This window comes from Artemia sp. Qi Xiang Cuo, chromosome 3 (genome assembly GCF_049724085.1).
Source record: "Artemia sp. Qi Xiang Cuo chromosome 3, ASM4972408v1, whole genome shotgun sequence".
Lineage (NCBI taxonomy): Eukaryota > Metazoa > Arthropoda > Branchiopoda > Anostraca > Artemiidae > Artemia > Artemia sp. Qi Xiang Cuo.
The window spans coordinates 62992058-63009152 of record NC_142796.1 but is presented as its reverse complement, the minus strand read 5'-3'; the positions used below and the strand labels follow the sequence as shown (position 1 = coordinate 63009152).

At 33.4% G+C, this 17095-nt stretch overlaps 1 protein-coding gene across 1 annotated transcript in view; it reads left to right on the top strand.

The window, feature by feature from the left end:
- Positions 1–17095, top strand: part of LOC148954393 (sphingomyelin phosphodiesterase 4) — a 90903-nt gene that overhangs the window by 45246 nt on the left and 28562 nt on the right. The window contains exons 5-6 of the mRNA XM_089087077.1: positions 11859–12156; positions 16833–17024. Of these exons, the coding sequence (XP_088943203.1) occupies positions 11859–12156; positions 16833–17024 (490 nt within the window). The remainder of the gene's footprint in view (positions 1–11858; positions 12157–16832; positions 17025–17095) is intronic.

Sequence of the window (17095 nt, the reverse complement as noted above, 5' to 3'; positions counted from 1 at the left end):
TTCGAAATTATTCAACTTTTTTTTTTTGTACGTATCTTAAAATGACAAAATATGCTTACGGCTCTAACAATTGTACTCTATGCTTACTCAGAGACACGATTTGGCTTTCCCACTGGTATTCTATGCCGGTTATCGACACTACCTAGTCTATTGCATGTAAATCAGTATTTTTTACGCAGTGGAACGATAAACACATTAGTCATATCTTTAAAAAAAGTGAAGATGGAGCATTTTAATAAAGTGTGTTCACATGACAATGTTATTGTAGCAGTGAATGCCGACAAGGAGAAGTATTTAAACTATGAAACAAGTATAAGTGGTAGCACTATTGGAAATGTATGCATGCATTGTCATTACAGTAAGGAATTAAATTTCTTTGGAGTACCGAAAAAATTCAACTCTTATGTTGGTCGATTTGCGAGGTTGATATCTCCAGAGATGATTGCACTCAAAGAGAATGCCAACATAAAAATAATCATTGATGATAGAGGACAACTCCTTGCTACTGTTGCAGGTAACACATTATCTACTGATACAACAAATCGTCAGCTTTCAGATATTAGCATTAATCGGAAGATAAAAAAAAAGAAAGGCCTACTCTTCTACTAATGTCGTAAACAATATCTTGTCTTAGTGCTAAAACTCTTTACTGTGTAAAAACAATGTAATAGTAGACAGTGAAATTGCCAGAAAAATAAAAAGGGTATTTGAAGAAAATATCACTATGGAATATAAAGATGAATCGATGAAAAACAAAGCACCAACAAACGTTACTGCCATTGATCAAACAGTCAATGAACCAAATAATACCAAAGACGAAAAGCATATTGAGCCTGTTTATGAGTAATATCACTGTATTTTCTATTATGGCAATACAAAAACTAAAGTTCATATTCAAAAGCCCTCTGGATAGACGATTTTATAGTCATAATTAATTTTTTTACCAATATCTCTGCCTAATATACGCATCTATATGGGAGCATTATAGCTCCCATTATTTCTTTACAAAACTAGAGTTTATGGACAAAAACCCCTTATTAGCTCAGATTTTACGGAAATAGTTTATTTTTTATCCAAAACTCGACTTAAATTTCACATTTGAACTAGAGAATTGTATTTTTCATAATTTTCTTACAAAAAACTAGAGTTTACGGACAAAAACCTTTATTAGCTCATATTTTAAGGAAACACAAAAACTAGAGTTTATGGCCAAAAACCTTTATTAGTTCAGATTTTACAGAAATAGTTTATTTTTCGATCCATAACTGGACTTAAGTTTTACCTATGACCCATCGAATTGTATTTTCCATAATTTTGTTACAAAAACTGGAGTTTACAGTCAAAAACCCTTATTAGCTCAGATTTTACGAAAATAGTTTATTTTTCGATCCAAACCTGGACCTAAGTTTCACATTTGAATCAGCGAATTGTATTTTCCATAATTTTCTTACAAAAAAACTAGAGTTTACTGTCAAAAACCCTTATTAGCTCAGATTTCACGGAAAAAGTTTATTTTTTAATCCAAAACTGGACTTAAATTTCATATTTGAACCAGAGAATTGTATTTTCCATAATTTTCTTACAAAAAACTAGATTTACGGACAAAAACCTTTATTAGCTCATATTTTACGGAAATAGTTTATTTTTTGATCCAAAACTGGACTTAAATTTCACATTTGAACCAGAGAATTGTATTTTCCATAATTTTCTTACAAAAACTAGAGTTTACGGACAAAAACCTGTATTAGCTCATATTTTAAGGAAACAAAAACTAGAGTTTACGGCCAAAAACCTTTATTGGTTCAGACTCTACAGAAATAGTTTATTTTCCGATCAAAAACTGTACTTAAGTTTCACCCAAGAGCAAATGGATCTTATTGTCTACAATTTCCTTACAAAAACCTAGAGTGGTATATCGAAAACCCTCTCTCTCACATATTCTTCAGGACTAGTTTATTTTTCGACCCGGCATTAATTCCAGGTCTCATAGTAAAGTCATAAACTAGTATACTCCGTGATTATCTTACAAAAAAAAAGATTTTACAGTCAAAAACCTTTGTTAGCTCATATTTTACGGAAAAAGTTTATTTTTCAGTCCAAAACTGGACTTAAGTTTCACATTTGAACCAGAGAATTGTATTTTCCATAATTTTCTTACAAAAAACTAGAGTTTACGGTCAAAAGCTCTTATTAGCTCAGATTTTACGGAAATAGTTTATTTTTGATCCAAAACTGGACTTAAATTTCACATTTGAGCAAACGAATTCTATTTTCCATAATTTTCTTACAAAAAACTAGAGTTTACGGTCAAAAACCCTTAATAGCTCAGATTTTACGGAAATAGTTTATTTTTCGATCCAAATCTGGAATTAAGTTTCACATTTGAACCAGAGGATTGTATTTACCGTAATTTTCTTACAAAAAACTAGAGTTTACGGTCAAAAACCCCTATTAGCTCAGATTTTACGGAAATAGTTTATTTTTGATCCAAAACTGGCCTTAAATTTCACATTTGAACCAGATAATTGTATTTTCCATAATTTTCTTACAAAAAAACTAGAGTTTACGGTCGAAAAGCCTTATTAGCTCAGATTTTACGGAAATAGTTTATTTTTGATCCAAAACTGGACTTAAATTTCACATTTGAACCAGAGAATTGTATTTTCCATAATTTTTTTTACAAAAACTAGAGTTTACGGACAAAAACCTTTAGTAACTCATATTGTAATGAAACACAAAAACTAGAGTTTATGGCCAAAAAACTGTAATAGTTCAGATTCTAAGAAAATAGTTTATTTTTCGATCAAAAACAGGATTTAAGTTTCACCTATGAGTCAACGAAATGTATTTTCCACAATTTTCTTACAAAAAACTAGAGTTTACGGTCAAAAACCCTTATTAGCTCAGATTTTACGGAAATAGTTTATTTTTAGATCCAAAACAGTACTTAGGTTTCACATTTAAATCGGAGAATTGCATTTACCGTAATTTTCTAACAAAAAACTAGAGTTTACGGTCAAAAACCCTTATTAGCTCAGATTTTACGGAAATAGTTTATTTTTTGATCCAAAACTGGACTTAAAATTCACAGTTGAACCAGAGAATTGTATTTTCCATTATTTTCTGACAAAAAACTAGAGTTTACGGACAAAAACCTTTATTAGCTTATATTTTAACGAAACACAAAAACTAGAGTATACGGCCAAAAACCTTTATTAGTTCAGATTCTACGGAAAGAGTTTGTTTGTCGATCCAAAACTGGACTTAAGTTTCACCTATGAGCCAACGAATTGTATTTTATATAATTTTCTTACAAAAAACTAGAGTTTACGGTCAAAAACCCTTATTAGCTCAGATTTTACAAAAATAGTTTATTTTTCGATCCAAAACTGGACCTAAGTTTCACATTTGAACCAGAGAATTGTATTTTCCATAATTTTCTTACAAAAAAACTAGAGTTTACTGTCAAAAACCCTTATTAGCTCAGATTTCACGGAAAAAGTTTATTTTTTGATCCAAAACTGGACTTAAATTTCACATTTGAACCAGAGAATTGTATTTTCCATAATTTTCTTACAAAAAACTAGATTTACGGACAAAAACCTTTATTAGCTCATATTTTACGGAAATAGTTTATTTTTTTATCCAAAACTGGACTTAAATTTCACATTTGAACCAGAGAATTGTATTATCCATAATTTTTTTTACAAAAACTAGAGTTTACGGACAAAAACCTTTAATAACTCATATTTTAAGGAAACAAAACAACTAGAGTTTACGATCAAAAACTTTTACTTGTTCAGTTTCTACGGAAATAGTTTATTTTTCGATCCAAAACTGGATTTAAGTTTCACCTATGTGTCAATGAAATGTATTTTCTATAATTTTCTTACAAAAAACTAGAATTTACGATCAAAAACCCTTATTAGCTCAGATTTTTCGAAAATAGTTTATTTTTCGATCCAAAACTGGACTTAAGTTTCACATTTGAACCAGAGAATTGTATTTTCCATAATTTTCTTACAAAAAACTAGAGTTTACGGACAAAAACCTTTATTAGCTCATATTTTAAGGAAAAATTTTATTTTTCAGTCCAAAACTGGACTTAAGTTTCACACTTGAACCAGAGAATTGTATTTTCCATAATTTTCTTACAAAAAACTAGAGTTTACGGTCAAAAGCTCTTATTAGCTCAGATTTTACGGAAATAGTTTATTTTTGATCCAAAACTGGACTTAAATTTCACATTTGAGCAAACGAATTGTGTTTTCCATAATTTTCTTACAAAAAAACTAGAGTTTACGGTCAAAAACCCTTATTAGCTATGATTTTACGGAAATAGTTTATTTGTCGATCCAAAACTGGACTTAAGTTTCACATTTATTACCAAAGAATTGTATTTTCCATAATTTTCTTACAAAAAACTAGAGTTTACGGTCAAAAACCCTTATTAGCTCAGATTTTACGGAAATAGTTTATTTTTTTACCCAAAACTGGACTTAAATTTCACATTTGAACCAGAGAATTGTATTTTCCATAATTTTTTTTACAAAAACTAGAGTTTACGGACAAAAACCTTTAGTAGCTCATATTTTAAGGAAACAAAAAAACTAGAGTATACGAACAAAAAACTTTATTAGTTCAGAGTCTACGGAAATAGTTTATTTTTCGATCCAAAACTGGACTTAGGTTTCACATTTGAATCGAAGAATTGTATTTTCCGTAATTTTCTTAAGAAACTAGAGTTTACGGTCAAAAACCCTTATTAGCTCAGATTTTACGGAAATAGTTTATTTTTTGATCCAAAACTGGACTTAAAATTCACAGTTGAACCAGAGAATTGTATTTTCCATTATTTTCTGACAAAAAACTAGAGTTTACCTGGACAAAAACCTTTATTAGCTCATATTTTAAGGACACACAAAAACTAGAGTATACGGCCAAAAACCTTTATTAGTTCAGATTCTACGGAAATAGTTTATTTTTCGATCCATAACTGGACTTAAGTTTCATCTATGAGCCAGCACATTGTGTTTTCCATAATTTTCTTACAAAAAACTATAGTTTACTGTCAAAAACCCTTATTAGCCTAGATTTTACAGAGACAGTTTATTTTTTGATCCAAAAAGGGACCTAAGTTTCTCCTATGAACCAACGAATTGTATTTTCCATAATTTCCTTACAAAAAACTAGAGTTTACGGTCAAAAACCCTTATTAGCTCAGATTTTACGGAAGTAGTTTATTTTTCGATCTGAAACTGGACTTAAGTTTCACATTTGAACCAGAGAATTGTATTTTCCATAATTTTCTTACAAAAAACTAGAGTTTATGGTCAAAAACCCTTATTAGCTCAGATTTTACGGACAAAACCTTTATTAGCTCATATTTTAAGTAAACACAAAAACTATAGTTTACGGCCAATTATTAAAATTCTTTTCTTGCCATCTACATCTCTCTTAGTATCAACTTTTTAGTATACTATAATGTTAAACTCTATTTTAAAATTGACAACACTGTTCAAACATCAGAAACGAGCCAACATAGAGCTACGATCGCAATGAATGGTACTTGTTATCGAATAAAAACGGCAATTGCCAAACAAAAACAAAAACATGTTATGATGAAAGTGCCTCAAAACCAGTCTGCTTGCGTTATACATTCTCAACCATAGTTCCAAAACGTGTTTGTCTACTTTATAGGTAAAGGATTGGTTGCTTTTTGCAATGTGCACGTCAAACTGCACTGCCTCAAGCGTAGGTTTTCTTGTAGGTTTTCAATCTTATACACTATCATGATGAACGAAGTTGCTAAAGACATGTTTTTTTTTATCACTTTGTTTGGAAAGGTAGCAAGGGAGTATAGGTGTGAGAAGATACTCACTCTCTTTGAAAAGGTGTAGACCATTAAGCAAATAGTATGGGAATTCCTATACGTCCCTGCAAAGTATAAGGCCATGTGAGAGGGTACTCACTCTCTTTGAAAAGGTGTAGAACATCAAGCAAATAGTATGGGAATTCCTATACGTCTGTTAGAAGTATAAGGCCATGTGAAAGGATACTCACTCTCTTTGAAAAGGTGTATAGCTTCCATAGAAATGTTTTCCTATAGCTTCAAGCAAATAGCATGGTAATTCCTATACGTCTGTTAGAAGTATAACTTACTACTCTACTAATAAGTAAGTCCATGATTTTAAGTGAAATTGTCAGTTCTTGGAATTTGGTCAAAAAATAAATCTTTCTGTAGTCCAATATTGAATTTCACACAGAATAGCTTGAATGAGAGGTTTCCCATGATTTTATTAAAGGCCATGCTTTGGAATTTTGGCTACTAATGTGTTAGATGTAAGAAAGCTTTTTTTCTAGGAATCATTTCCGAGGGAAGTTCTTTTCAGGCAAGTTGGGAACAACTGCAAAAAAAAGTATTGCCGAAATTCTTGCACGTTTGAAATATGCGACGTTGAAAATTTAGATGTGCCTGACTTCGTGATACGGAACGCAAAAGGGATCTTGATAATTCCTCTTCAACATAATCCATGCTTAGCACTAAGTTCAACGCTTGTTTCAATGAACTACACTCAATGTCAGAAAAGCTAAAACCCCAGATGTATTTCCCAACCGCCGCTCCCATTGAATTGGAAAATAAACCCACGTGTATAGTCATTGTAAAAAATGTTTCTACCGATCTAAGTAATCTTGATTTGTAAAAAGATAGACTGGATAAGTTTGAAGGTCATGATGGAATTTTAGGTGTAAAACCTGACCATCAGAATCAAGAGTGGATCTTAGTCACTCGAGAGAGGTAATCAGAAAATATTCCTTACCGCTTCAGCCTCTAAGAGCCTACCCAATGTATAAAAAAGGCATTTGGCATTGTTTGGGGTATTCCTGAAAATGTACCAGAATCGTCTCTAAAGGAAAGCACACCGGGATTACCACATGCCATAAAAAAAGGACTTTAAAATGTTTTCATTTGGAATTTCTGGATCATATAGCACATAAAATTGCAATTAAATATAGTCTGTGGCTTGAATATGAGCATTTCTGCGTCAAGATCTGTCAAGTGTAATCGCATTGAGGTTTCCGGTATCAAGGGATGAATCACCGTATTGCTAGATCCTCAGGATCTCCCGACTTACTAATATATCTCCGCTGTGTTGGAGCTCACAAGAACGCCACGCGGAGTCCATGCTCGGCTGCTCCTAAGTGCACCAGTTCCGGAGGAAGTCATGTTACTTACAGTTTAAAATGCTTCGTATCGAGAAATGTGTTTCTCAAGAGAGAATGATGGCTTCTCCTACAGCCCTAAGTCTTGTTTCTCTGAATATTAATGTTACGGAAGATCAGGATTTGCTAACGGACGAGCTGCTAAACTTTTATGTTGTATTCGTACTGGAGCATCTACTTTCCAAATTTAATACGAACAGTTTAAAGTGGTCTGCTACAGATGACATATTTATTCGAGAAGCAAAAAACCCGGAGTCATCCTTCCAGTGACACCGCTGTCTTCAATAGAACGGGATATCACCCTATGAAAATTTTCTGTTATGATTATATTCTAGCATTCCATTGTAATAAGATAGTTTACGTAAATATGTATCTCCCATGCAACCATCAAGATACTCCGTAATTTACTGTTTTGCTAAAGCTTGCCATAAAGTTAAATCTTTTTTCATAAAATTTGCATATAAAAATGTGGATTGGATCCTAGCCGGTGATATGAATACTGATTTTTTTACCTCATCTGATCTCTTTGCTAGGTTTTCTACCAAGTGTTTTTCATTCCGCTGCCAAGAACCTTGCCTATACTAACGTTCATAATTGAGGCTCTGTTGAGTTCAGTCTCAACCATATTAACGTGTCGAAACTTGGTCCAATTAAATCTGAGATGTCTGTTGATGAGGATAAAATCAATAACGACCATCTCCCTTTTTCTTGCCTAATTGAACCTCCTGATCTTCAAAGCCACTTGAAGTGTCCTCGTTCAAATGGTATCAGCAGCCCGATTGGAATCGGATAAACGTTAAGTTGTATGTTACTAATTTGTGCCCTCTACTCTCAGCTATTGAAGTCCCATTTCACTTAATTCAGACTTCGATTAAGTGTCCTGATTCTAAGGCAATCGTGAGTCCGTATTATTACCAGATAGCGCATGTCTAAAGTCGACCAAAAAGGCTGCGGTTCCGATTGAGCACCTAAGTTCAGGTTCCCACAAGTTACTGCAGAATGAACCTCTGGAAGGGATAAAAGTAAAGAACCAAGCATAGTTTTGGTCGTGCTAGTGGAGTGCTTGTAATCGACCTTTTTCCGGTCTTGTGTATACAGTCAAGCAAAAAAAAACGAAGAAAGAATACGATTCCTCCTTATGTAATGAATGGATCAACGCATGAACGCTCTAAATAGTAAAAAGACTTGGAATAGAGCTATTAATAGCAGTGAGTGTGTCCCCCAGCTCAGTCAGTATTGAACCTAATGAATTTTGTGCGCCGTTATATTGACATATTTTCCGTCTTTAATGATTATGTTCAGAGACATTTTCTAATTTATGTAGTTTACTCCTGTCAGTGTCTCTGTATCAGTATATAATTTTTGCGGTAATCACAAGTAATTTAAATCCAGTGCTGAAGAAAGTGAATAGATTAGAATTCTTCTGATTGAGAATTCTGTTGCAACAACACCAGAATTCTGGTGCTGTTGATGAAAGTAAAATAATTCTCTTGATTGTGATTGCCTATGCTTTAGGAATATTGCAATTATTGTTGCATTATTGTTGAACGACCCGCATTTATCGTTCCAGTTTTGTGTTGCTCAATTTCTGGCTCCTGACAGTTTTTTTCTAGTAGTGTCAAGTCTTCACTGAATCTTGATTCACGTTGGAATTATACACTGAAAAATATACCATGGCTTATGAGTAAGATTTTAAGCATATGCTTCTCCCTGGTATAATTTCTGTGTGTGTTTTGTTGTCTTTTAAACTAGGATTTCGAAGAGGAGTTGGTTGCCCTCAGGCGCATCATGTACTTAGCCGGTTGCTAATAGGGTGCACAGTAGACATTTCCTGGGCTTTTGACAATACTGTTCACGTCCAGGCCTTGTATTCCCTCGCTTGTTCCGAGTCAGTCATTCAGTTATTTCTATATTGCGCGATTGGTTGGGGAATTCTTATGTGTGTATTAAGTGGCTGTTCCATATTCTTGATTCGGTAGCTGGTATCCAAGGAATGAGTGAGAGAGATGTTTTGTCTCCTTATGTTTTTCAATGTATCCTCGCTATTATCTGAAACATATGTATCCTACTGTGCTTTCTCGTGACATTAGTTTAGGTTATAGTGCATGTGCCAATGATGTCCTATAGTTAGTTTTTCTCGTCGAGGGTTGGCTTACAATATACGTAAGCTGTGGTCTGTGCTCAGTTACATTGTCTTATCTATAAATATTGAAAAGTTTGAGTTTATGTGCTTTAATAGGTATGATTTCGTTACATCGTTTGGACTAAGTTAAGTGGCTCAATATTCTGTTTTTCCTGTCAATTTTTGAAAATTACTCCGAGTAGGTTACAAATGCATTAAAAAATATTCGTGTGTACAGTAATATATATCTAAATACAGGGGGTTATAACCTTAAAAGCCTAGCTTGGCTTTATAATAGTTTTTGGCTCTCCAGTAGTAAATTTCTAATCTGAATTCCACCGTTTACTGAGGAAAAAAGATGTAGTGTGTCATACGGAGACTTAGAAGTGGTTAATTTTGACGTTGTAAATATCTGATGTATTTACCCAGCTGTTTTAGAAACAGAAATATTGTATCCTGTTATCGTGTCGTTGACGCTTGCGCGCGCCCCTCTTGCGTGGCATCCAATATGATTATGAATACTAATAATACTATCTCTGTCACTGATCTACTAGTTTGATTTTTCCGTCGTATTATTGGTTGAACTGTTTTTTTTTTTTGTTATTCTTAATGGTTATTGTTATTGCTGTTTTGATGATCTTTGATATCGTTGATTACTGTTTTTGTGATGATTTTTTTCCTCTCATATTTTAATTGATTCCATAATATTATTTCTAATGTTCATTTATAGATTATAAATAAATAAAGGGGAGACCGGGAACGGATAGAGCGACATATTTTGCAGCACTTCTTGTTTTAAGACTATTCTTATATCGTTTTATGCGCTATACACCAAAACGAAATTATATTATTCAATTACATATTCCATTGTTTTTATGCTATGAATAGAGCATGTTGGATGATAGGCATAAGAAATAAAATGTAGCATACACTCTTTTGTGAGAATTGAAGATGAAATATTTTGCCTTATTCCTCTCGACATAAAATTTTGTAGTTCCCTCTCTCAAAAAATAATCAGATAGTTTCAACGCAATGATAAATTGGTTCCTGTCATGTTTCGAATAATGAAACAAATTCAGTCACCATTTCAAGGATACCTACTGACTGTATAATGAGTATTACTAGCTTGGCTTCAGGCTTCTGATACCTGTTGCATAACCTCACGGCATTGTTTTCAGACCTGAATATAGTTATTTTCTGAGAGTTACCGACGTAGCCGATTACAAAAGGTAACTATTTTACAATGCATTAAATTATTTACATCATTTATTGATTATTATAAATTTTCGTGCAATTCAGTGAAACAAATTCAGTCACCTTTTTAAGGAAATTCACTGACTTTATAATGAGTAATTGTAGCTTGATGGTGGTTAGTTGGGGTTCTACAAAAAAAAAACTTAAAAATGCAACAGAAATTTGACAACATGCATAATTATTACATTTTTAAGTCAGTTAATTTTTTTTAGGGGGGGGGGGAGGTCAAACCCGGTAACCCTCTGGATGTGTCCTTGCCAACAACAAATTATACAGCGAGATTATTTTATAGCATATTAAAAAATTATTTTAATTACTTATAGATTATTATATATTTATAAAAAGTATTTTTTATGCAATAAATTTTCAAATTTTGCAATGAAAAACTATTTTACACTGCATTGAATTATTTTCTTAACTTATACATTATTAAAAATTAAAAATAATTATTTTTTTGTGCAATAAATTTTCGAATGTTTTAGTTAAGCAAATTACATCACCATTTTGATGAAACCTGCTGACTGTATAATGAGTAACAGCAGCTTGGATTCAGGCTTCAGATACTTGTTGCATAATATCACACGATTGTTTTCAAAGCTAAATATAGTGATTGGCTGAGATTTACCGAAATAACCATTATTTTAGAATGCATTGAATTTTTCGTTACTTATAGTTTATTCTAACTTCATCGGAAAGTGTCTTTTTTATACGACAAATTTTGAACATTTTTTGACTAGGTTGACCCAAATAGAATTCTCGTCCCAAACACCCTTCGATGCTATTCAGAGTTGTAAAATTAAGGCAAGGATGTGATTAGTTTTGTTTGAAAAATATTCTTCCATCTGTTCTTCGTTTTGTTTATTTTTTCGACGCCACAGCAATGAACAGTACAAAGAATATGGGTAACTTATAAAGAGTGGAAACTGGCGGTAGTGTCGACAAAAACAACTCAACGTCATCTACCGTTTGGCGACACTTGATATTTTCATCAATGTAATAATAAGAATAATTAATTTAATTAGTGTAATTGCTAAAATTGAGGTAGTAATAAGTATCTGATCTCAGCTCCTGACAGAAAAATGATTACAGAGTTATAAAAAAACACCAAGTGTCGCTACATGCTAGATGGCGTTGAGAGTTATTTCTTGTATACATTAGTGCCAGTTTTCACTCCTATAAGCTATCCATACCCTTTGGTACAGTATTTAATGCTAACTGAGAACATTTAGTTTTCCTGACCACAAAAAGTATATTCTAGGTTTTACATAGGCTTCTTCCAAAAAGAGCTTTACATCTTCCTAACCCAAGCTGTTGATCGTTGGCCACTTGATACCTCGTTCCGGATTGTTCTTGAAATGTGGCTGTCATATGTTCAGCCTTGGCGCTATGCAGAAAGATCAGAAACTGAAGAGCGATGTGTTGACTCGAAATGGCAATTTTTCATTGCTGAGAATCTTCTTTTTTATACCGTGTTTTTTTGGAAGATTCTAAACAGGCTTACTCGAATGGAATTGACCTACCCTAAACATGCTTTGATGCTATTTCGTGTTGCAAAGGTAAGAAAAAACACTCAGAAGCGGTTCTAGGGGAGGGAAAGAGGGGCTAATCAAGATCTTGGCCCGGGTGCAAGAGAAACCACAAGCGTCACTGAAAACATTCGTTCCAGGTATAAAAGACCTATCTCAATATGGTGATGAGTATTTAAGGCCCATAGATGCTGGTATTCTGGGCTCAAGAGGGATAGAAGTTCTCTATTGAGTGAAAGAGCTTGAAAACACAGAAGTTGATTTTTTGGCTTCTTCTTTTCTTTTTCTAATTTTAATTTTTTCAATTATTTTTTTTCCTTCAGAGGGGATGAATCCCAGACGCCTATTCTAAGAGCTATGCAAAGTGATATTTGAAAATTACTCATATTCACCATATTCAGATATCGGGTATTAACTGATGCTATTGACCAAATTATAGTTTTTATTTTAATTAAAAAACCATCAGTACTACAATCTAGGCCGTAATTTCGAAGATTCTTATTGATCAAATTTTCCTTATGTTTTGATTTATCAGCCTTAGCTGTGCTTGACTCAAACTGAATTTGGTTGTGGATAGATTAGGCTATGAATGCTAGATAATTAACCTTAATTTTTGACAGGCTTTGGTTCAATTCAAAACTCGAGAATTCCGAATCTCGATTCAGATTTCTCTGGATATTGTTCTGATTATTGTGCCTCCAATTAATTCTTTTTGTCAATGGCTTCGAACTCTATTGATACCAAAATAAAGCATTTGCTGCATCTCAATGTGAGTCAATTCGCAGTGTGAATGGGTCTTTAGTGAATTTATGTTCCATTATTATTCAAGTATTCCTGTAATTAGTCATGTTTTTTTAAAGACTCATAGGATTATGAATATGTTATCAATAATATATCTTGTATAATTTGCTTAAGGACCTTTTTTTCACTAACTAAACAGTCTATATTATAATCAATAATTTAGGATTAAATTATATTAGATACAGGCATGTTCGCATGAATTACTTCGGAAGGGGGAGTGGCTTGAGAAAATATGAAACGATGGGTACTATTAAAAGTATTAGAATCAATCGGCAAAATAAAAAAAAGTGAGATTCCGAACGGGACCGCCTAAATTTGCCCCCTGAGAAGCGAATTTGCACAAATTCATCCCGTTTGCCAAGTACATTCGTTCATCTCTGGTTAGGTACGCCTATCATAGGCATACCGAATATAGCATATTTTAAAATGAGTTTCGTCTCATCGAACTTCATTGCTAATAGAAGCCCACAAGTGAATTCCACAAAATAGGGGGAAAGTAAGTAATAATAATAATGTATGTAATATTCAAGGATAAGTAAGATTTTCGACGGGATTCCATGTTGACTAGTTTCCTTCCGGTCGGCCTTGCCTTTTTCACGCGGTTGTACGTATTGGTACAATTTTCTATTTATATTCAGTACAAAAAATTAAAAAATTGATCTTCGTCAGAAATCATGGTTGCGGCGGTAGCTCCAACCTAGTAAAGGACGAACAAAGGTCCAAAGTAATCTAAAATTGAAAAAATGTGGTAAAAAACTGGCTAGTGAGAAAAAAAAAATGCCATTTCTAGTTACGAAATAAATCCAGTATTAAGATTAAGGAGGCACGGCAAATCGTTCATAATCTATCGTAGATCTTGCTGTGCTCTTATTCTGATATTAATATTGATAGTTCGGCCTTTTAGCTCAAATGTACAAAATAACTAACTCAATATAAACTATATCAAAAATAAATAAAAAATAACTCAAATATGATAGGCTTATTTAACCAAAGATGTACCAATGTTCTTGGCAAAGAACTTCGAATTTTATTGTCATGCATGATCCTGTCTTTCATTTTTCCTTTGTTAAGTTATTTAATTTCATATTTTATAATTAGTTATTTTTTTAATTTTTTTTCTTTCTTACAGACTAAAACTGAGGAAAAAAGCCATGCTCGTCTCTTCAACCTGATAAAAACCTGTAATACAGGAACAACAGACGCCACAATTAGCAAATGCTTAAAAAGTTTCATACAGTTTAGTAAAGCTTTTTCTAAATATTGATATCGTGACGAAACCGATCGTAAGATCAAATTAAAAATAAGGGATGATGTTGAAATTTATGGGTCTCCCGGAAGCCCATTTTTGGAGAATTTTGTAATTTTTTTGTCGAAAATGATTGATTTAGTCTTAGCTTTGTACAATTATAAGGGCAGTTCATGTGATTAAAGATTAGTACCACTTTTGCTGGACTCACAAATAGGCCGTACAAATAGGGAAAGCATGAACGTGTGAACTTAAATTGGGATAAATTGAAAGTTTCACCTGCCTAGTATAGCAACTTTTAAAGCAAATGGCTTCCCTACTATATTTTTGATCATTAACACAAATCTAGTCGTTGTTACCCTAACCGCGCGGCAAGGGAACAAAAACAAAACCTAAGTTTTAAAGGATAGCACTAAACTCTTTGGTGCTCTTTTTCTCTGGTTAGGTTGATGTCAAAACTGTTTTACCTTCTTTTCCTTGACAAAGCAGAGAAATAAATGGAAAAAAATATACAATAGCTGAAAAAGATACCCCCTACAGGTAGAGCCATACTCAAGGGGGATTACGGGGTTTGAAAACCCTTACCCCCTAAAAAATCCCCATCCCCTGAACAAAAATCTTGGATATGCCCTTGCTTATGAGAAGAGATTCCAAGAAGTACTTATTTTCTTTTTCTTTATACTTGGTGAACTGATGGAATAGATATATAGATATTGCTACGAAATCTTTTTCGAGCTATCGCAAAAGCAAAAAAAAAAAAAAAAAAACTTACGGTCCTAATAAAAAAATACATAACAATAACGCTACCGTAACATAAAAATTGTACAGTAATAAAAATAGCAATGAAAAAAGACGCATAACATCTTAATAACACACAATACTCGCACACAAAATAATAATGATGATAACAATAATAAAACCAAAAATAGTACTTGTCTATTTTATGAAACATACTCGAGAAGTGCAGTTTGGTTAATGCTAATGAAAAAAAAAATTATGAAAATAGAATACTTTATAGTTATTTGTGATTTATTAAATTGGGAGCTTCGGCGTCGGCTGACCGTCTCAAAGACAAAGAAAAGTTAATTATTAACGTGATTTTTTGACCTAGTTCATTTTAGTTCATTATCAACGCGATTCTTGAGGATACCGGTTAGTTTGCATTGACTAGTTGTAGAATATAGTGTCTCACCATAGATGTTCAAATTAAGATTTAGGATTTGCCAAAGACCGAAGAACAAGCAATTATATTTTTCCAGGATAAGGGAAGTTAAATGAATTGAAGTTATCAAGTATTTTGCAGTAGGTTGCATCAAGACATGGCTAATTGTAGACAGAGAAAAGCCAAGACAGATAGTCCAAGTAATTGAGAGGCAAATGTTTAAATGGCTGGGGCACGGGTAAATGGCAGGAGTATGCATGACTCTCTTATTGGACACATACTTGTTTGTTAGTTTTTGGAAAGGCATGCCTGCCTAGAGTTCTCAGGTATGCTGACCAAGAATTCAAAATTTGACATAAAAAAATTTTAACAACAAAAAGAATTTTGTCGACCCAGAAACCGGCGCCTCTACCCGAAAGATTTAGAGAATGTGGGGTTCGGCAAACACCGTGGTACATCCCGCCATCATTTACATTCATACTTAATAGAGTACATGTGGCGGGCGGCAGTAAAGGCAGAAGTCAGAGTTCATTTTAGCGCGATTCTTGAGGACATTTCTGTGTTCTGGGCGTATATTTCCATGATGTAGTTTTAACAATTTTGCTAATAAAGTACTATATTTTCATCATATTTGGTTCATTTCATTAGCACTAACCAAACTTCACTTCTCGAGTATGTTTTATATAACAGACAAGTGCCAAAAAAATTAAAGACTCGAAACCTCACTAACCAAAAACTATTCACAATTCCTCAAAATACAAAAATTCTATGCACCATTCCCAATTTAACAAATTTACCCAGAATTTCTCAAGCTGATCGACCCTTCCAAAATTCGTTGACCCCCCCCCCCTCTTCTCAAATCTACCAACTGCTTACGTATAACCATAAAATGGAAAAAATCTAGGATGAAAAGGGATAGAATATACATATCATGGACTTTGCCGATCGATTTGGAGTGGAAATATGTCCCTATACAATGTTTGTAACTGTATCCTATTTGGTCTATTAATCCCGTTATGGCACAAATGAGGTGATATACGGGTTTCTGTTTACCTTGTGTCTATAAATAGATTAGAAATTAAGAGTGTCTGTATTGGTTTTTGCTAATTGAATAAAGCCCATAGCACTACATTCAACCACAGAAGGCTGAAAAGATCCAAGAAGGTAACTGCTCCTTTCTATAGGGGGAATAGAAGAATGTTTATGAAATTAAAAATGTTATTGTATTAGAAATAAGTTCTATTTCTTTTAACGAAGCATACTTTGTCAAACTTTTGCTCCCTTCATTTGGAGCAATTCCCGCGGGCTTGCCCCCTCCTCCCTACTCTTTCTGAAAAGTAATTTCTGTTGGCACTTTTGGCTGAAGGCACTAGGTAATTTTGTGGCATTGAAGTGAACGTCAAAATTCGGATTGCCCGTAGCTGCCTATTTTAGATATGTTGAGTTGCGTTCCCTAACCGTTTGATGGTTTTCATATTCATGTTGAATCCTTTTTAGGTATTCGGTCTGAAAGACTTGGGTAAGATGATAGCCAATGCTGAAAACACGTTATCTCATAGCATATCCCCACGCATGCGAACCCCTGGCCCAGATACGGAATTACTTGGTATTGTTCATCATCATATTCTCCAGATGGAAGGTTCCGGTTATGCCCACGTGTTTATGTTTGGACATCAGGTGTCAAATCTTGTAAGTCTATGTTTGGTCTATTAAACAGCATTATTCTATTAATTTATTTTGGCAAAAAATGATTTTATTTT